This window comes from Suricata suricatta, chromosome 11, assembly GCF_006229205.1.
Source record: "Suricata suricatta isolate VVHF042 chromosome 11, meerkat_22Aug2017_6uvM2_HiC, whole genome shotgun sequence".
NCBI lineage: Eukaryota > Metazoa > Chordata > Mammalia > Carnivora > Herpestidae > Suricata > Suricata suricatta.
In genome coordinates this window covers 99,029,291-99,050,645 of record NC_043710.1, presented here as the reverse complement: position 1 = coordinate 99,050,645, position 21,355 = coordinate 99,029,291, and the positions used below count along the sequence as shown (strand labels likewise).

The 21,355-nt window shown below is 41.9% G+C and overlaps 1 protein-coding gene across 1 annotated transcript in view; it reads left to right on the top strand.

Annotated features, from left to right (window-relative positions):
- The window catches only part of CWF19L2 (CWF19 like cell cycle control factor 2), a 159,673-nt gene that overhangs the window by 99,460 nt on the left and 38,858 nt on the right, over window positions 1-21,355 (top strand). Inside the window, exons 13-14 of the mRNA XM_029956562.1 lie at window positions 4,364-4,477; window positions 6,634-6,771. Of these exons, the coding sequence (XP_029812422.1) occupies window positions 4,364-4,477; window positions 6,634-6,771 (252 nt within the window). The remainder of the gene's footprint in view (window positions 1-4,363; window positions 4,478-6,633; window positions 6,772-21,355) is intronic.

The window sequence follows — 21,355 nt, the reverse complement described above, 5'->3', positions numbered from 1 at the left end:
GAATAAGATTCTGAAGAATAAGTGAAACAGTAGTAGGTGTATATGGAGAAGAAATAATGTCCTAAGAATTTTAGAGATGAGAAGGGGTAAATCCTAGGTAGGCCTCAGTCAGATAATGAAAGGATTGGGTAAATGAAAGTGAGCTAGATATAGCTAATACTTATTGATCACTCACGTTATTCCTAAGCATTGTTTTAAATACTTTACATGTTTGATCCTGCAAATACCTTGTTATTTTATTTTACAAATGAGGAAAGTGAGGTAATTAAGTAACTTGCAAGGTTCTCTAACGAGGCAGGATTGGTGCGTGGGCTCCTGGCCCCGGATCCACACCGGCATGCTCTCCCGGTGGGCACTGGCCATGAACTTGGTGCAGAAGAGAGAAGAGAAAACGTATCCAAGGGTAGATTATGAAATTTCTCAACTAGAAAACCGAAATTCAGTAGAAGTTATCAAAAACCCAAGAAAGAAATTAATAGATAAGCCTCTAGGAAGGCTGATCAAGGGGGAAAAAATAGAAAGAACACACCAATAAACAGTGGTTAGAGTTGAGAAAGGGAGAGTTGAGAATTACTGAAAGGGGGCAAAACTGAGGCTGCGTGGAGTCCGTCTGGTACCGTTACGCGCTTAGCAAAAGGCGCTTCCCTTGAGCGTGTGCAGTTGTGTGAGTAACTCTGTGCCAATTGGAAAACAGCCTTGAGCCGGGATACACATGGCAGTGAATGTAAAACGGTTTGATGTTCAGGCAACTCTTTGCTGTCGCTGGGAGCTTGTGTGTAGTGAGTAACCTGCTTGCTGTGGACATAAATAGAGAGAGAGTAGAGGTTTTTCAGAAAGCATGAAAATGCCGTGAACTGAATTACTGCTTATTTATTGAAATAGTAAAAGATAGAGAATGGAAACAGGTGTTATAGGGCCTTCAGTGATGACAGACTTGCCAAATCCCAACTGGTGGGAAAATGTGATGTAGTGAAAGAGCTTTCCTTTATTTACAAGATGCCACAAAAGGCTTTTAAGCAAACATTTAGAACTTTTAAATACTGAAAGTTTTAAATACTAAAAGCACTGAATACTTTTTCCTTTTCTTTTTAATCAGCGTGTTACATGCAAATAGTGTTTAAGGGCTGATGGGAAAGAATGACAGTGCCGGAGCCCTTCTGAGACCTTGTCCCAGTCCTAAGGTCCCAATTCTTGGTCCAAGAGTTCTTGGCTCTTTCCTCTGGCCTGGTTGTTTCATGTATTTTTCCATATTGTCTAGCTTCTTAATCGTGACAGGTTAGGTCTGGTTTTCCTTTGACCGTTATGGCCAGAAATGGACCTCAAGCCTATTTTAACAAAATGAAAAGGTACTCAGTCCCTTTCTCTTGCTCTGCCCATTATAACACAGGACTGTTTGTCATGTTATCAAGCAGTTGGAAGTTTTTATCTTGCTTGTTCTCAGGTAGTAAAAGTAATCACTAAATGATTTCGAAGTGTTTTGTCACTTGAAGAACAATATAGCTCAAAAGTTAGCAGACTTTTTCTCTATAGACAAATAGTAAACATTTTGGGCCTTATGGTCCATCCAGTTTCTGTCACAACAGCTCAATTACGTAGCTCTTAAGCTGTCATGGAATGAAAGCAGCCACAGACGGTATATAAACAGGCAAACACGGCTCTGTTCCAGTAAAACGTTATGGACACTAAAATGAGAAATGTATGTAATTTTTATTTGTCATGAAATATCTTGTTCTTTTGATTTTCCCTCAACCGTTTGATATTGTAAAAACCATTCTTAGTTTGTGGGCCAAACAAAAACAGGCAGCTTGCTGGATTTGGCCTGCGTGCCTTGGTTTGTTGGCACTGGTGTAGATTCTTAAATAAGCACTGTGTTCTGTATTGATGTAGTAGCGAATGTGGAAATTGCTCGTATTTCTGTCTTAGGAACCCAAAGTGGGGAAATTTGGTGTCCCTCGGCAGCCCAAGGAACAGAGAGTAGAGAAGCATGGAGAAGAGGCGCCTAGATAGGGCAGTGGGTTAGGTATGGGGGTGGAATTAATCTGTCTGAGGTGCCGGCATGTTAATTCCACCTGTCGGGCATTTAGTAAGTACGCATTGTTTTTTTACCTCTGTGCCAGGTACTGTAGACAACAGGTAGTGTATAGCCTGGTCTTTGGCCTGGAAAAGTGGCAAAGACAGATAATTATAAATAAATAGACATAGTTACTGAATAGATGATGGTCTGGCAATACAAGTATGCCTACACTTATGCCTACACTTATAAAATGGACAGCAAATTTATAAAAATTATGAAGAACTAGAGAAGAAGTGAATTTGAGGAAGGCCATAGTCTTTGAACTTGAAGGCCTTATGTGTTGTGTTAAGATGCTTGGCCTTTATCCCACTGTCTAGGACTGTGTTTCTCCGACTGTGCTATAGGATCACATTGTTTTTGTTTTTAATTTTTCAGCCCATTATGAACTAATAGTTTTATAAAATACAATAAAAATGACAGAAAAATGAAATAAAGATACCATAAGACATAGGCCCAAATTTAATTTAGATAGAGCCAACAAAATCACTCTTTAAGATTGCTGTAAAAGTTTATAAGCACTCAGGTTTTGTACTTAACTCCTCATGGGCTGATAACAAATACATTATGGCTGGTAATTCTCAGACTGTTACTGGTCCGTGGGCCAACTTTGAATGGTACTGACCTCTCCTAGCTAATATGGGGTCTCTGCAAATTTTTCAGCAAAGAATGACAGAATTATTTTTGTGTTTAGCATAATGAATTTTTTGTCAGCACAGTGATAATTAGGTTTCAGGGTAGAAGGATGGAAACCAAGGAGCCCTGGAGTCATCAATGCTTGAAATGTAGCTCAAAGTGGAGGAGAAAGTGAAACTGACTTTCTTGATGCTAATTAATTCTCACTATAAACCTCTTGTAGGCAGGGACTGTATTTCCTTTAGTAATGACACAAGTCAGGCACTTTTCAGAATATTTCGTGAATGAATGACTAGGTCAGAGCGGTAAGGCAGAACCAGGAAAGGGTGGAGTATGTATACAACTGGAATAAAAAGAGTTTCAGGCTGAGAATATAATGAACAGAATCAAATGCTGTCAAATCAAGGAGTGATAATTGATAAGTATTTATTAGATTTTGTAATTTGAAAGTCCTTAGGGAGATCAGCTTTAGTGATATGATAAACTTAGATTAAAAATGTGTTGCCCATTTCTGTTATTCATTGAGAGAATGAATAGAGATACACTTTATAAATATGGCACGTAATTAGGGCACCTGGGTGCCTCAGTCAGCTGAGCATTCGAATTGGCTCAGTTCATGAGTTCGAGCTCCACATGGGGCTCTCTGCTGTCCATGCAGAGCCCACTTGGGGTCCTCTATCCTCCCTCTCTCTAGCCCTCCCCACCTTGTGTTCCCCCCCCAAAAATAAAAACATTTAAAATATGACAAATTCTTAACTAATGTTCATTATTTGAAGAAGAAACTTGATAATAACTTTACTATCTATTTAGTATTGTATGTAAATGTAAGGTCAGTCAGTATTGATGTTTACTTTTTTCTCTATCTTAACAGGAACTAAATCTCTAAATGGAGTTGAAGTTGATTTTTAACAGTTGATTCTGAGTTGAGAAAAAAATTGAAATGTGAATAATTTGGTTGGTCTTATTTCAAATTGATTTTTAATAGTTAATATTCTTTATGTGATTCTTTGTTAGAACCTTTCCAGTAACATTCTGTTTTCATCATGGAATAAAATTTAATCTATTCTGTATTGTACCAGACATGTATTTGGCCAGTAGTTTGTAGGAAAAACAGTATGGAGATTAAAAGTATGTATGATATTACTTCTGAAGAGTCAGAGAACTGAAAAGCATTTGAGGGTTGTTAATGGAAAGAATAAAAGTTGCGTGGAGCATCATTTAGCAGTTTGTTATGACATTTAGTTGCTTTATGTCTTATAAACAAGTTTTAGAGCATCTTTATATTGAAGAAATGTGTATTAAACATGGCGTCTGCTGCCTAAGTTATGGGCACACTCATCCAGTGCATGTATCATTATTGGCACTTGGTCATTCGTTAATATTGTCTAGATGGAAATGTTATTTGAATTTTGCTTATATGATTGCTTTTTTAAAGAAAATAATAAAATGGACTTCGGATATTTTTTCCCCACCTTTTCTCTGGAAAGATCGTGATCATTTTATATTATGGTGGGTAAAGAAATTCCAGGCCGCTTAAGATAAACTATAATTATACGTGAAAGCTCAAGTCATTTTTATGCTCTTCTTTTATTATGAAATATAAATGTTCAGTACTCTTCACAGTAATTTCAGAAGTTATCTCTGCATCTTCTGTAGAATGAAGACCAAGAAGTGGTCCTGGTCAGAACAGACCGGTCGGGAGGAGTGTGGCCTGTGAGCACAGCAGGAAAGCCTCGGGAATCTACGGGAGGACTAAGGAGGAGGCAGATGGTGTGTTTACCATATTTCCGGTTTTTTTTAAATATTTTATTGTCAAATTGGTTTCCATATAACACCCAGTGCTTCTCCCCACAAGTGCCCCCCACCATGACCATAACTCCCTTCCCTCCCTCCCCTTCCCCCTTCAGTCCATGGTTCATTTTCAGTATTCAGTAGTCTCCCTTGATCTGTGTCCCTCATTCTCCCTTGCTCTCTTTCTCCCTTCCCCTCCCTATGGTCCTTTGTTAGGTTTCTCCTATTAGACCTATGAGTGCAAACATATGGTATCTGTCCTTCTCTGCCTGACTTATTTCGCTTAGCATGACACCCTCGAGGTCCATCCACTTTGCTACAAATGGCCAGATTTCATTCTTCCTCATTGCCATGTAATCCATTGTATGTATATACCACATCTTCGAACTCCCCTATGACCCAGCAATAGCACTGCTAGGGATTTACCCAAAGGATACAGAAGTCCTGATGCATAGGGGCACATGTACCCCAGTGTTCATAGTGGCACTTTCTACAATAGCCAAATCATGGAAAGAGCCTAAATGTCCATCACCTGATGAATGGATCAAAAACATATCTCCTTTTTAATTCGGAATTCCTTTCTCCTCCCTGGCATTGTTTGCTTCAGAGTGCTTCCTTCCGTATTATTTTCTGAAGTGTAGGTTCATAATACAAACACTAGAAAGTAGTAAATTATAATATTACTTTTATTCTCAGGTATATCCCTTTGTATCTTACAAAATGGAATCTAATTCAACTGTGGGTTTCAAATGTGAACATTGAATGTTGAAAGCAATTTTAATTTTGTGTACTATTTTTTTTTGCCATTGTTTCTAGCTTCTTTTTACATATTTACCGTAGCTCTTAAGGAAAATCTTGCATTAGCTAATTTGGGCCCTGGTGATGTGGTGTCGATATACAATAATGTCTTAATTACATGGCGGCCGTGATGCTTAATAAACCTTATTTTCTTTCCCATCTTCCAGCTCTACCAATTAGTTTTTAGCATTACCCCGAGGCTCTAGAGATGGTAAAAACAGTATATTCAGTTTTCTCAAGTAAGATTTTTTTGTTTTAAATTTGGAAGATCATACAAACAGTAATTGGGTCCACAGAAGATTTGTTCATTCACAATTTTTCTATTAGATGTTTATTATTTGTCTGCTGAGTGCCTGTGCAGCTGGAGCCAGTGGTGGGTTCAGCAAACAGAGCGAGTTAGCTCCTCCTCTAATGAAACGGGAGGAATTAGGGATTCGGAGCAGAGATGGGGCAGGAATATAGTAAAGGCTCGAATTCTCTGGAATGACAGAACTGGCTAGGGAGCCACAGGTGCTTTGCCAGATGCCATCCAGGGCTCCCTTTGCGTTGCCTGCGGCCGCGCCCCGTGCAGCTATGGGGTAAAGCGGGCAGACACGTCCTTCGGGACTGAGGTTTGCCTGTTGAGTGTTAACGCCAGGATGAGAGGGCCAGAAATTCAGGGCCTGGGACCTGGGAGTGACTGAAGCCACGCGATGTGAGGTTTAGGCTAGTGATTTCAGGAAGAGTAATGTTGGGAAAAGTACTGGGAATGTGCTCCCAAAGATCTCAAAGAAGTTGAAGAGCAGGTTTTACCTGGCTAAGGGAGCGTGACAAAAAGGGACGTAGGGGAGATGTGACTTGGGAGGAATCACATAGCACTTCTGCTTGCCACAGATAGGTGTGGACCCAGTGATGGGAAGACCCAGGGCTGATCTGGATGCGAACAGAGTGTCAGCCTGGCCTCTGACAGAGCGGTGTGCAGCGGACTCGCTCTGTTTTCGATGTGCTCACTTCATCTCCGATGGCTGTGCGCTTCCCTCCACCGTGGTCAGGAGTTGTCACTCCAAGGACGGGAGCGGACAGGAGGGAGGAGGGGATAAAGTAGTTCTGCCTTTTCCCCAAAACCCAGAAGTCAGAGCATGCCACCCCTGGGGAAGCGGAGAGAAGTGGGGCAAAAACAGGGAGCGGTATTCTTATGGAAATTCTTCCAAACGCAGGAAAGGGATGAGCTGGGAGGGAAAGCTTGTGACCTGTAGAGGCATTTTGTACATTTACTATCAGATTTACAGGTAACTAATTAAAAATACTTCATAGACCCAGACCCATGTTTTCGATAAATAATGTTCATTTTCTCATAGGCTTCAACTCACGAAGAAAAAGAAAGGGTTAGATACTTTCACGATGATGATGCTCTCAGCCTGAGTGATTTAGTCAAGAACGAGAAGATGGGAACTGCAGAAAATCAGAACAAACTTTTTATGCGAATGGCATCTAAGGTAAGATATACTCCTAGGACATCTTTGAGTTTTGAGAAGCTGGTTACTCCGTCTACCAATGATCTATTTTTCAGAGAGAGCTGTTCTTTCTGATCATGATTTATTTTATTTAGAAATAGGCATTTTGGAATCGATTGGGAAATAGATATTTGGGATTTATTTTTGTTTTTATTTTAAATTTTCATGTATTTTGAGAGACAGAAAAAGAGAGAGGGTGCAAGCATGAGCAGAGGGCGGAGAGAGAGGAGAGAGAGAGAGAGAGTCCTAAGCAGGCTTCATGCTGCCAGTGCAGAGCGCGATGTGGGCCTCAAACTCACAAACCGTGAGGTCATGACCTGAGCCAAAAGCAAGAGGAGGGCGCTTAACCCAATGAGCCTGAGTCACCCAAGCACCCCTATTTTAAGTATAGACTCCGGTTTAGTTTTCTTACATGATACCATGAAAATGTTAATTATATATTTGATGCACTATTTAAGGGAAAGCTTGGGTCAGAGTTTAGTGTTGGCAACCTGCTGCTAGTTGGGTGATCAGTACGTTTTGTCTTAATGTTCCTCCAGTTTTTCTAACGATACCACGAGGAATATAGTTGAAATCACATACTATGGATTATACAGGAGGGAACTTAGAATCGTCTTAAGCCTATTTATATGAAAACTTGTCTTTAAAAATTTTTTTTACTGTTTATTTATTTTTGAGAGAACGAGAGACCAGAGCACAAGTGGTGATGGGCCAGGGAAAGAGAGAGAGAGAAAGAGAGGGAGAGAGAGACAGAAAGCAGGCTCCAGGCTCCGAGCTGTCAACACAGAGCCTGACATGGAACTTGAACTTATAAGCTGTGAGACCATGACCTGAGCCGAAGTTAGACGCTTAGCTGACTGAGCCACCCAGCCGCCCCTGAAAACTTGTATTTATAGTTCATATTTCCATGAAAATGTGTGTTACTCCCTCATTATGGTTAGTAGGGTTAATATGTGTTGCAGGCCGCATTCTTTGTTTCAGTCCCTTCCCGACTCGCCCACTAACACTTTTGGTAGAAGAGACCTGTTGAAACACAGCTGTCTGGCAGGGTCCGACCCCCTGGAGCTTCAGCTTGCTGTGTGTTTGCAGGTGGCGTGTTCCTGGAACACAGCTGTCCACATCGGTCTACACAGTGTGCAGGGTTGTTTTCAGTCCATCACAGCCCGGCCGAAAAGTTGTGACTGAGACCTTAGAGCCAGCAAAGCTGAAGTATTTGCAACACTTTGCCCAGGCCTGCTTTGCGGTACCAGGGGTTACGTTTTGGTGGTGGGCGTGTGGACCAGGTATCCGAGGTATGGGAGGAAGAGTCTCCTGCCTGGTGAAAGCCTTACTGACGGCTAGAATAAAGATAACCAACGCTATCTGTGTGCGTGTGTGTGTGTGTGTGTGTGTGTGTGTGTGTGTGCTGGGAGGGAGTGACACAAACTTGGGTTGAAACGGGAATGGTCATCCTTCCTGTCACCAAGGACTGTAGATTGAGCCCATAGGATCCTTTTACTTCTCTTCATCTGGAGGGAAAGACTAGAAATCCGTCCCCTAGGGTCTGGAATTCCATTTTTATGAAACTTTTCAGAGATGGGGCATCTCTGAATTAAATAGGGTTATGTGTGGGACTCTGCGTTAAATATGATTTTAGTAATCTGAGCATAGTATGTTCACGTGTATACACAAGATAAAATCAATGAAAAATTGTGATGGGGCACCTGAGTGGCTCAATTGGTTAAGCGTCCAACTTTGACTCACATCGTGATCTCATAATTTGTGAGTTTGAGCCCCGCATCGGGCTCTGTGCTGACGGATGAGAACCTGGAGCCTGCTTCTGATTCTTTGTCTCCCTCTCTCTGCTCCTCCCCAGCTCATGCTCTGTCTCTCCCTCTCAAAGATAAACAAACATTAAAACAAAAATTTTTTAATTGTAATAGTCCTTTATCACTTGTTCATTGAGGGGTGCATGGTAGGCCCCATTCTGGTGCTGTGAATAGGGGGCCAATGAAGTTGAAGTTCGTTCCCTCAAGGGGCTTACATTTCTAGTGGATGACACAGAAAATGGACAAATATGTGGTATATAAAATACTATATAACATCAGTAATATTATACAAAATAGAAAATATTTTTGTAGGAAAAAAACAAAATCATAGGTGATTAGGCTGGTGTTTTTTTGGGTAGAGGGGTGAAGGCAGGCCTCTCCTTGGAGGTGGTGTCTCCACAGCCTGTGAACAGAGTCAGGGGGTGGGTCCACTCGAGTATCTGGGGGCGGGGCATTCGTGCAGAGGAAAGGGCACACGCAGAGGGTCCTCAGCAGAGGCGAGCTCGGAGCACGTGTGCCCGGCCGGGGACACAGGGAGGAGGGCCAGGGCTGCGTCATGGGAGCGTGCGCTTTCGTCGTGGTGATGTGGTGCCTTCGAGAAGGTTCCTAGCAGGACAGTGTCACGATCTGGCTCCTGTTTTGTAGTTGCCCCACAGTCCTTGTGTGTTCTGCTCTGTTTTCTTCAGTTGTGGAAGTTTCTCTCCCCATCTTCCGGCTTCGAGGCTCTTTCCTCTACTGCGTCTGGTCTGCTTATAAACCCATCATTTCTTCATTTCCACCATAGTGTTTTTAGGCTCTGGAATTTCTTTCTGTTCTTAAGAGTTTCCACCTCCCAGCTTACATTTTCTTGGTGAGCCCAGCTTCTGGACTGTGAGCCTCACTGGCACTCGTCAGCTCGACTTTCCTGCTCAGTGGGGAAGGGTCGGCTGGGGGGCTGGAGTCAGGCTTCCCCTTCCTTCAGGTGGGCTAGGTGTGGATAAAGCCCCAGCACATGCAGCTCTGGAAAAATCCTTCCTCCTGAGGGCGAGGCTGGGCACGTTAAGAAGAACAGAATGTTCTGGTGTATTTCACAGTGGTGCTTCTCTCCTAGCCCGTTGCTGGAAGCGAGAGAGTGGCTGCCTGGAGGCAAAACCCACAAACTGGGGGGGGCTTCTCCATGACTGGGTTTCCCTGGGTTTTTAACTCTCAGACTTGTCCACTTTGTCCACACTGAGCCTCCAGCAATTTGTCAGTTAAAGGTTTCCTGGCCTGGTGACGGTGCCCACGGAGCGCCTGCTTTGTGCACACAGACGGATTGTGATTCCCTGGGCCCCCCTGACTGGCTCCCTGACTTTGGGGTCGAGTCACTCCTGAGAGGCTAAGGAGAGTTGTTGATTTTTCGCTTTCTTCAGCTTTATACTTGCTGTTGCAACAGAGTGGCAGCTTTTCAGCTCTCTAATGCCAGGCTGGAAACTGCTGTTTATTTTTGAAAGAGTTTTTCTGGCAGCTCTTTTGAGAAGGGGATGTAGGGAGGCAGGAACGGAAATAGGGAGGTCACTTGAGGAGGGTCTTGCCTTAACTCAGATAGAGCCTGGGATCAGAGTGTAGACCGGTGAGAAGTGTTAGGATTTGGGGCAGTGCTGATGCTATTTACTGAAATAGAAAGCCGAGCCGGGGACACATTTTGCTGGAGGTAGGCAGACGATCAGGAATACTCTTACGGGCATGTGGAGTACGAAAGGCCCAGGAGACGTTCCCATGGTGCCTTGCGCTCCCTGCCACGGAGCTCTGGGTCCGTGTTGGCTCTCACAGACATTTGGATGATACACTGAAGTGTATGTAAACCGTGGGGTTCAGGGAGTCATTACTGAAGTGGGTCTGGAGACGGAGCTCTGGAGCACTGTGTGGAAGGGGGCGAGGGGGGCTCAGCCACCGACGCCGAGAAGGGGCAGCCAGTGAGGCACAAGGCAGGTCGGCCGTGGCGGGCGAGAAGCAGGTGAACAACTGCCAGTTGCTTCTGAGGGGCTGAGTCAGATCTCTGAAGCCGGGGAGGGGACCCTTAGGTTTGGCTTCTGGAGACTCCGAGGGAAGGCAGAGTGTCCGTGCGCGGAGGCAGACGGGCTTGTAAAGGTGGTGGGAGGAGGAACGGCCCCCCTCCTGCTCTTCCTAGTTCAGTGAATGCCAAGGTTCTCAGCTGAGAGTCATGGTGAAGAAGGGGCATCAGAGGGTTGAGAAGAAAGTGCAAAATGGTTTCCGAGAAAACCTGTGTGAAGTGCAGCAGGATTGCCAGGCGGCGCTGAAAGCCCATCTGAGCGTTACGGTTATAAATTTAATACTGAACATGGCAGTGTGTGTCTTTCTGCTGCCATGTTTGGATATAGACTTAGTTTTATTGAATCATGATACAGTGATCTTGTTTTGTATTTTTCAGATTTTATCACCATTGTTTCTTGCTTTAAGGGTACAGATAGGAGACCATGTTTATGGGCTTTTTTCTCTGTATGTTATAAGATCTTTTAGTAATATTTGTATTGGGTAGGGCTGTTTTTAGTATTCACTGATTTGGCAATGATCATGATACCTGAACATTTAAAATCTTTGAATTTTTTAAAGCTCGAGGTTATAAGCTAGAACATTATAATAGGTACTGTACAGATTTACCAGTGGGACGTCACTACATGGCAGAGTAATGGGCCCTCACTTCTATCCCCTCACAAAAATCAGCAGTTAGGGGCTGACTTGACTAAGGAGCGCTCTAGAGTCTGCATAAAGCCTTCAGCAACACAGTGGGACAGAAACACTGGAGAATGACTGCATTAGATGGTAGAGGACAGCTTCACTGTTGGATTATCCTGTCTCCGGGCTGGCTCAGTGCCGAAAGGGAACGCCCCTGCTAGAGAGAGCGCCTGTGGCAGGGAGAAGAGCAGGGTGGGTGACCAGCTCCCCTAGCGTTCCGTGGCACACCACATGAAGGTCCCACTTCAGTTTCTGCTCATCCAGAGATCAGAAGAGCAGAGACAGAGACAGCTAGGAACAGGGGAGAGAAGTAGGGGCTCCCAGGAGCAGCCACCCTGCAGGTGATCGTGGTGCCCAGGGGTCCGCCCTGCAGACAAACTAACATTTGCCTCTGAAGAGAACAGTGACCGTTGCCGCTTGCGCTGGTGCCCTCGTGCCCTGGTGTGTAGCTCCAGCAACAGCCCTTGCAGCTCTGTGGGCCCCCCAGAGATCCTGGCACGGATCACACGGTTATTGATGCTGTGGACCCAGGTGACGTGACCCAGCGAGCCACCACCCTCCCCAGATTCTTTGCCACCACACACCCTCCCACTTGGCACCCTATACCTTTCGATCCGAGGTCACTGCACGCTCCAGCATGCCCCTGGGTGCAGATGGACACTTTCCCTTATTGCAGTCCACAAAGTCTAGAAGAGAGGACCACTTCTTCAGAGGCACAGACATCTACACAGGGTAGGGATCGTAAATAATTAGGGAAACATGACTCCAACAAAGGAGGACAGTAAATATCTGGTTACCATTCCCAAAGAAAAGAAGATACAGGCATTACCTGATGAAGAATTCAAAATAATTGTTTTAAAGATGCTCAGAGAGCTGTGAGAACACTGATAAGCAATGTAATGATATCAGGAAAACAATACAAGTACAAAATAGGAAGTTCAACAAAGAAACAGAACACAAATAAACCAGACATTTGTAGCAGAAGAATACACTGAGTGAATTGTAAAAAATATCAGTAAAGAGCTTCGCTAGCAGACCAGACCAAACAGAAGAAAGAATCAGCTCACAGAGAATTCGTTTGGAATCATCCAGTGAGAGGAGCAACAAGAAAAAGGATGAAAAAGAAGGAAGAAAGTCTATGGGTCTTCTAGGGCACCATTAACAATCTGTGTGTCATTGGAGTCCCAAAGGAGAACGGGGGGAGAAAGGGATACAAAGCTTACTTAAAGAAATAATGGCTGAGAACCTCCCAAACCTGGGGAGAGATTTGCACATGCAAGTTCATGAAGCTAATAAGTCACCCCAAAATTTCAATCCAAAGTGATCTTTTCCAAGACACAATATAATAAAACTGAAATGAAGAAAAAAATTTTAAAAGCAATAAGAGAAAAAAAAATTCTCTCCTACAAGGAACCCCTTTAAGTCTTACAGTGGATTTCCCAGCAGAGCCCTTTCAGGTCAGGAGAGAATGATATGGTAAAAGTGCTGAAGGATAGAAACTGCCAACCAAGAATACGTTACCCAGCAAAGCCGTCCTTCAGAAAGCGAGAAAGACTCCCCTAAACAAGTAAAACCTGAGGGAGCTCGTTACCACTAGACCTAGACCTGTCTTCTAGGGAATGCCGTTAATTAGTGACGTGAAAACATACAACACCCTAGTAAAGGTAGGAATGTAATCAGATACAGAACGGTGTGTTAAGCACAACTCTAGCCTAAAAGTTGAAGGACAAAAGTGTTAAAAATAGTCATAGCTGCAATTATTTGTCAATAGGTACACAGTATAAAAAGTGAAGTGTGACATCAAAAACATGAAATGTGAGTGTTGTGGGGAATAAAAGGGTAGAGTTTTTCTGTGAGATAGAAATCGTTCCATTTAAAATCACTTCTATCTCTAAGGTATTTCAGGTAAGTCTTTGGGTAACCATAAACCAAAGCCTGCAGTGAAAAAGATGAAGGGAACCAGTGTATCCCACTGTGGACACTCACCCGTTCACTGAGGAGGACAGCAAGAATGGAAGGAAAGAGAAAGGAGCTACCGAACAGCCAGACCTGTTCACAGGGTGGTGGTACCAAGCTCTCGCCTGTGAACAGTTACTGTAAGTGTAATGGGTTCCATGCTCCACTAAGAAGGCAGAGAGTGGGTGAATGGATAAAGAACCAGACCCAACTATATACTTCCTGTAAGAGACTCACTTCAGCTTTAACAACACAGACAGGTTCCAAGTGAAGGCATGGGAAAGAACATTCCATGCAAACGGGAACCAAGAGAAGCAGGGATGGCTACACTTCTACAGTCAGAGACTGTAACTGGAGACAAATAAGGTCGTTGTATAACAATAAAAGAGTCAACTCATCAAGAGGAAATAATAATTGTAAATACATGAACACCCAACATCAGAGCCCCTAATTATGTCAGGCAAATAATAACAGATCTAAGAGAGTAATAGACAGCAGTACAGTAATACTGAGGGCTTCATTCAATACCTCACTTCCTTCGGTGAGTAGATCATCCAGACAAAAAAGCCATAAGGAAACATTGGACTTGAATGACTCTTTAGATCAAATGGCTCTAAGAGACCTATACAGAGCATTTCATCCCACAGCACCAGAGCATGTGTTCTTCCCAAGGCACATGGAACACTTCCCAGCATGGAACATGGGTTATTAGATCACAAAGTTAATCTTAAGAAATTGAAAAATAGAGAAATGATGCCAAGCACTTTTTGAGACCACAGTGGCATGTAACTAGAAATCAGTAATGAGGAAAAGTAGAAAACTCACAAATATGTGAAAGTGAAACAACACACTCCTGAACAACAAACTGGTCGAACAGAAATTAAAAGGGAAATTTACAAAAATATGGAAACAAATGACAGTCTAAACAGATTAAACCCAAACTGATGGGATGCAACAAAAACAGTGCCAAGAAGGAAGTTCATAGTGCTAACCAGCTACAGTTAGAAGATACAAGGCTCAGGAATAACAACTTAGCTCTTTTGCCTCTAGAACTAAAAGAAGAGAGGGAGGGGATAGCAAAGGCCAGAGCAGAAACAAATGAGCTGGGGAATAGAAACACAATACAAAAGAATAAGGAAGCTAAGTTGGATGTTTTTTGAAAAGATAAACAAAAATGACAAAACAGCTAGACTTACTAAGAAAAAAGAGAGAGGACTCAAATTTAAAAAAATCACAAATTGGGGCACCTGGGTGGCTCAGTTGGTTAAGTGTCAGACTTCTTGTGGGTTTGAGCCCCGTGTCGGGCTCTGTGCTGACAACTCAGAGCCTGGAACCTGCTTCTCTCTCTCCCTCCCTTGCTGACGCTGTCTCTCTCTCTGTCTCTCAAAAAATAAAGGAAAACGTTAAAAAAAATTTTTTTTTAATTACAAATGAAAGAGGAGGCCTTTCCACTGATGTCCCAGAAATATAAAAGACCATAAATTCGATACTGTTATGAATAATTATATGGCAACAAATTGGACAGCCTAGATGAAATGGATAAGTTCCTAGAAATAAGCAACCCGCCATGTCTGAATCATGAAGAAATAGAAACTCTAAACAGATCAGTAAAAAGGAGATGGATTCAATTTTCAAAAACCTCCCAACAAAGAAAAGCCCAAGACCAGAAAGAAAAGGAGCAAGTAAAACTGGCTCTATTATTTGCTGATGACATGATATTATATATAGAAACCCTAAAGATTCTACCAAAAATGTGTTACAACTCATCAACAAATACAGTAAAGTTTTAGGATATAAAATCAACATACAAAATCAGTCACATTTCTATACACTAATAATTAACTATCAGAAAAAGCATATCATAAAATTTAACACTCTTTTATGATAAAAACTCTCAGGAAATTGGGTATTGAAGGAACGTACTTCAACATAATAAAGATCATATACGAGAAACCCATAGCCAACATCATACTTAACAGTGAAAAGTTGGCAGTTTTCCTTCTACGATCAGGATAAGACAAGGGGGAACACTCTCGGCATTCCTATTTGACATCCTAGTGACAATCTCACCCGGAATGGGTAGGCAAGAAAAAGAAAGAAATGGCATTCAGATAGGAAAGGAAGAATTAAAGTTTCCTCCATTGAAGATGTGGTCGTATTAAAAAAAAAAATAAATCCTAAGGACTCCACCAAAAAACTGTTAAAACTAATAAACAGTTCAAGATACAAAATCAGCCTATAAAATCTAGTTGCATTTGTATAAAATAACAATGAACTATCTGAAAAAGAAAGAAAATAGTTTTCATTTGCAGGAGCACAAAGAGCAATGAAATACTTGGGAATAAGCTTAACCAGGGAGGTAAAAGATCTGTACACTCAAAATTATAAGGCACTGATGGAAGAAATTGAAGACAGAAATAGAAAGATATCCCATGTGCATGGATTGGAACGGGTAATGTTAAAATCTCCATACTGCACAAAACCACCAATGGGTCTAGTGTGCTCTATCAAAATCCCATTGCTATTTTTCACAGAAATTGTAAAAACAATTCTAAAAGTTATATGAAATCATGGAAGACCCCGAGTAGCCAAAGCAATTTTGAGAAAGTACAAAGTTGGAGGAATCATGCTTCCTGATTTCAAATGATAGTACAAAGCTCTAATAATCAAAGCAGTCTGGCACTGACCTTAAAAGAGACACAGACCAATGGACCAGAATAGAGAGCCTGGAAATAAACCTTCACATAATACGGTCAAGTTTATTTGGCACGGGAGCCTAGAGCACTTGAGGGGGAGAGGGTACTCTCTTCAAAAAACGGTGCTAAGAAAACTGGATATCCACAGACAAAAGAATGAAATTGGACATCTATTTTGCACTTTTCACAAAAATTAACTTGAAATAGATTTAGGACTTAAATGTTAAGACTTAAACAACATAAAACTTGTAGACGAAAACATAGGGGAAAAGCTTCTTGACATAGGTCTTGGCAATGATTTTTTTTTTTGAAAAGACAAACCAAAAGCATAAGCAACAATAAAACAATCAGCAAGTTCAGCACGTGGGACTACATCAAACTAAAAAGCTTCTGCAGAGCCTAAGAACAAAATGAAAAGGCAGCCTATAGAATGGGAGATAATATTTGTAAACCATCTCTCCGATAAAGGATTACTATTGAGAATATATAAAGAGCTCATACAACTTAATAGCCAAAAAACCCCCAAATAATTCAATTTAAAATGGACAGAGGACTTGAATAGACAAAATTTTTCTAAAGACAACTTTTAAATCTTAAATGTCTAAGAAGTAAGCAAAAAGATGTGTACTCAAAATCACAATGAGATATTATCCTAACACCTGTCAGAATGGGGCGCCTGGGTGGCTCAGTTGGTTAAGTGTCCAGCTTCGGCTCGGGTCTTGATCTCACGCTTCATGGGTTCAAGCCCCACGTAGGGCTCAGTGCTGACAGCTAGCTCAGAGCCTCGAGCCTGCTTCAGATTCTGTGTTTCCCCCTCTCTCTCTAACCCTCCCCTGCTCATGCTGTCTCTCTCTGTCTCTCAAAAATAAATAAAAAACATTAAAAATTTTAAAAAGAAAAGAAAAGAGAGATGATGTTGGCAAGGATATAGAGACAGAGGAACCTGCGCACTGCTGGTGGGAATGCCAACTGGCACAGCCACTGTGGAAAACAGTATGGAGCTTCCTAAAAAAAAAATAAAAATAGAGCTATCCTATGACCCAGTAATTCTACTTCTGGGTATTTATCCAGAGAAGATGAAATCACTGCTGGAAGACATTTGCACCCCCACATTCACTGCAGCTTCATTCACCATAGCCAAGACATGGTGGAAACAACCTAAGGGTACCTTGATGGATGAATGGATAAAGAAGATGTGATGTGTATGTATTTATATATGTGTGTGTATATATATTTCAGTAAAGCTGGGAAAAATTTAGCAATGGTATTTGCCTTAAAAATTCCATTCCTTGGGGTGCCTGGGTGGCTCAGTCGGTTGAGCGTCCGGCTTTGGCTCAGGTCATGATCTCATGCTCATGGATTCGAGCCCCACATTGGATTCAGTGTCTCCCTCTCTCTCTGACCCTCCCCTGCTCACACTGTTTCTCTCTGTCTCTCAAAAATAAATAAAAAACACAAAATATGTTTTTTAAAAATTCCATTCCTTGTCTACACACACACACACACACACACACACACACACACATTTATGTTTGCACATGCATGTACACAAACAGAGAGAGAGCAAGAGCAAGAGAGAGGAATATTACTCAGCCATGAAAAATCCCAAAGGTGTTCTTGCCATTTGTGATATGAATGGACCCTGATGGCATTATTCTAAGTGAAATAAATCAGGCAGGGAAAGAAAAATAGCATATAATCTCATGTGTAAGTGGGCTGTAAAAAGACTACATTTTGGTTATAACATGAATAGGCGGTGGAGATCTGATGCCCAGCGTGGTGACTGTAGGTAACAGTGTTGTTTATACAGTGAAGCTGTCGTGATAGAGCTTAACAACTTCACTGCAGCAGTAACAGACGGTCTGGTGTGAGGTGCACAGTGTTAACTAACCCCATTGTTGTAGACATGGTGCTGTCGGGTAATCACATTGTACACCGTAAACTTATTCGGTATGTGAATTGTTTCTCAGTAAAGCTGGGAAAGAATTTTATCAACTGTGTTAGCCTTAAAAATTCCATTCCTGGTCTATATTAGCTACAGTGGAAATTTTTGACTTCCCAAATAATGTTCCAGTTTTATAAAATGACACATTTGACATGGAATAGATATATGAAATCATCCTTATGAAATGGATTTATGGGGCGCCTGGGTGGCTCAGTCATGATCTTGTAGTTCGTGGGTTTGAGCCCCATGTCAGGTTCTGTGCTGACAACTCAGAGCCTGGAGCTTGTTTCGGATTCTGTGTCTTCCTCTCTCTCTGCCCCTCCCCCACTTGTGCTCTGTCTCTCTCTGTTGCAAAAATAAACTATAAAAAATAAAAATAAAAAAATAAATAGTAAATGGATTTATTTATCAGTCTTCCCAGGGTAGACAGCACTCAATAATAAATGTTTCTTTCTTACCTTCTATTTATTTTTTATATTATTTATAAACAAATAATGTTTTTATTACATGATTTAGATATTATCTAATAGTCTTTGGTAGAGATCAGCCAGAACTGATAGCAACAAGTAACTTACAAGTGAGACACATTTTTGAGTGTGCAGCTGATACACTTAAAACCCAGGTTTTTAAAAAAACACATTGACCGTTTATGTACTGCTGAGTTTGTAGTGGTGTTAGGATTGCACAGGGGTGTCTTTCTCTGAGTAGATTGTCTTCTCTGTCGTACTTGATGGAGGTGTTGTTAATTTTGCCCAAGCAGCTGAGTGGATGCCCATCCCTCCCATCTCCCTCCTGTGGCCAATCCTTTTAGCTCTTTCCTGTCGCTCTTTTTTGTGGGGTGGGGGCTCAAGATTGATTTGTATATGATAGCAGAAGGAAACGATTGGCTTTTCATAGAAAAGGATAAGCTTTTTTTTTTATGTTTATTTTTGAGAGAGAGAGAGAGAGACAGAGCACAAGCAGGGAAGGGGCAGACAGAGAATCGGAAACAGGCTCCAGGCTCAGAGCCGTCAGCACAGAGCCTGAGGCAGGGCTCAAACTCACGGACCATGAGATCATGACCTGAGCTGAAGTTGGATGCTTAACCGACTAAGCCACCTGGGTGCCCCAAAAAGGATAAACTTTTTAAAAAATACACAAGGTAATACTAGACCCTGTCTATATACAGTAGAGCTAGTGGAATGACAAGTTACTATAAAAGTGCTGATTTGGGAGTGTGATTTTTTTTCTTTTTTGAAATTACTTGTTAAAAAAATGTTTATTCTTATGTTAGATAACATACAGGGTAATCTTGGCTTACGGAGTAGAATCCAGTGTTTCATCACATACTTAAAACACCCAGTGCTCATCCCAACAAATTTCCTCCTTCATGCTTATCACCCTCCGCCCCCGCACACAGTGATTTTGGTTAGACATGTCTGATAATTAACTATAGCATAATAGCAGTTTGTTCTGTGTGCATAGTAATTAAAATCAGCTTTGCCAAAAATCTGTAGTACTAAAAACTTATTAAAAAAAGAGAAGTATTTGTGTGCACATGGGTGGCTCAGTCAGTTAAGAGTCTGACACTTGATTTTGAGTTCATGGAATCGAGCCCCACGTTGGGCTCTGTGCTATCAGTGCAGAGCCTGCTTGGGATTCTCTCTCTCTCAAAATAAATAAATAAACATCTAAAAAATGTTTTACAAAGCAAAATATTTGGACTGTTAACCATTTTTATCAATACGATGCGTAATCTTTTTACCTTTAAAAGGCCTTGAACTAACAGCTATTATTCCATTTTTAAAGACGGTCCTGTCATTGGCTTGTTGTCTAGATATGTTAAGTATTTTCATCAAGAGGCATAAAAGCTCATTCATTGTGTTTCTTCCTTTATTAGTTGAAGGGCATTCTATTAGGATAGAAATTGGCAAAGTTTTTCTGTACAGAAGCAGACAGTAAATATTTTCAGCTTTCTGTTGGAGCCACCAGCACCGCTGTTATAGCACAGCCATGGCTGAGGGGGTACGTGAGTGAGAGGAATGGGCGAGGCGCTGGTTTTCCAACAGACCTGGCTTCCGTGCACACGCGGCGGCCGGATGTGGCTCGCGGGCGGTGGCTTGTCGGTCACTGGCCTGGGTATTCTAAATGGTAGGTACTGGGGCGCCTGGGCGGCTTAGTCAGTTAGATGCCCCACTTCAGCTCAGGTCACGATCTCATGGTTGGTGGGTTTGAGCCCCGCGTCGGGCTCTGTGCTGAATGCTTGCTCGGAGCCTGGAGTCTGCTTCACATTCTGTGTCTCCTTCTCTCTCTGACCCTCCCCGCTCATGCTCTGTCTCACTCTATCTCTCAAAAAATAATAAATGTAAAAAAAATTTTTTTAAAGAAAAATAAATAAATGATAGATATTTCCATGGCAAATGTCTTTGAATTTGGGTACTTCGATTACTTAGTAGTTACCCTGGAAATGCATCTTAAAAGAATCCGTTGGTATTAGATCAAGATCCTGTTTATTTATTCTGTCAATAGATATTAATTGATCGCACTTGGTGTGAGGTGTTTGTTGGGGATTCACTGATAAGGCAGGAAGACATGGCCCTTGTGGCCCTTGCCTTTAGGGCACTTACCGGCTAAAGAAGTGAATTCAGTAATTACAGATGTGCAAATTACTGTGAAAGACAAGTGGGAAGTCTTTTGAGAGAAACACCAGGGGGTCCTAACCTAAATTGGGAAGACAGGAAGTAATTCAGGTTGGCCAGCAGGTTTGGTGCTGCGTCTGGGCAGTATTCAGCCCTACCCTGTTGTATATTTTTTACTGTCCAGCCTTTTTTTTTTTTTTTTTTTTGGTAGTTCTGAAATTCAGATTATGTTCACTTTCTTTTATATTTTAGCATTAAATCTCTTATACTATCTCTTTCTTATAACCCAGTTAAGAAAGGAATGTCATGCCCAAAATAAACTTGATTATATTTTTGTGTGTGTGTTTTTTAAATTTTTTATTTTACATTTATTTATTTTTGAGAGACAGAGATAGACAGAGCATAACAGGGAAGGGGCAGAAGAGAAACAGACACAGAATCTGAAGGCAGGCCCCAGGCTCTGAGCTGTCAGTTAGCACAGAGCCCGACGTGGGGCTCGAACCCATGAACCGTGAAATCATGACCTGAGCTGAAGTCGGGTGCTCAACCGACTGAGCCACCCTGGCGCCCTGTATTTTTGTGTTTAGATAAGGCATTTACGATTGTTGTTTTTTTTATGATTTCTGTGTTTTTTAAAAATTTTCCTAAATATTTACTACATAATTCATAAAAAAGGGGAACAATCAGAAATCCTGAAAAAAGGGGTACGTGCCTCTGTTACCATATGTAGTGTGTGTCTTAGAAAATGCCGGTACTCCAGTCATTCCTTACGATGTGGTAGGAGGCCGTGGGGACATAGTAACTTCCTTTTCGGAGGCTTCTTCCTCC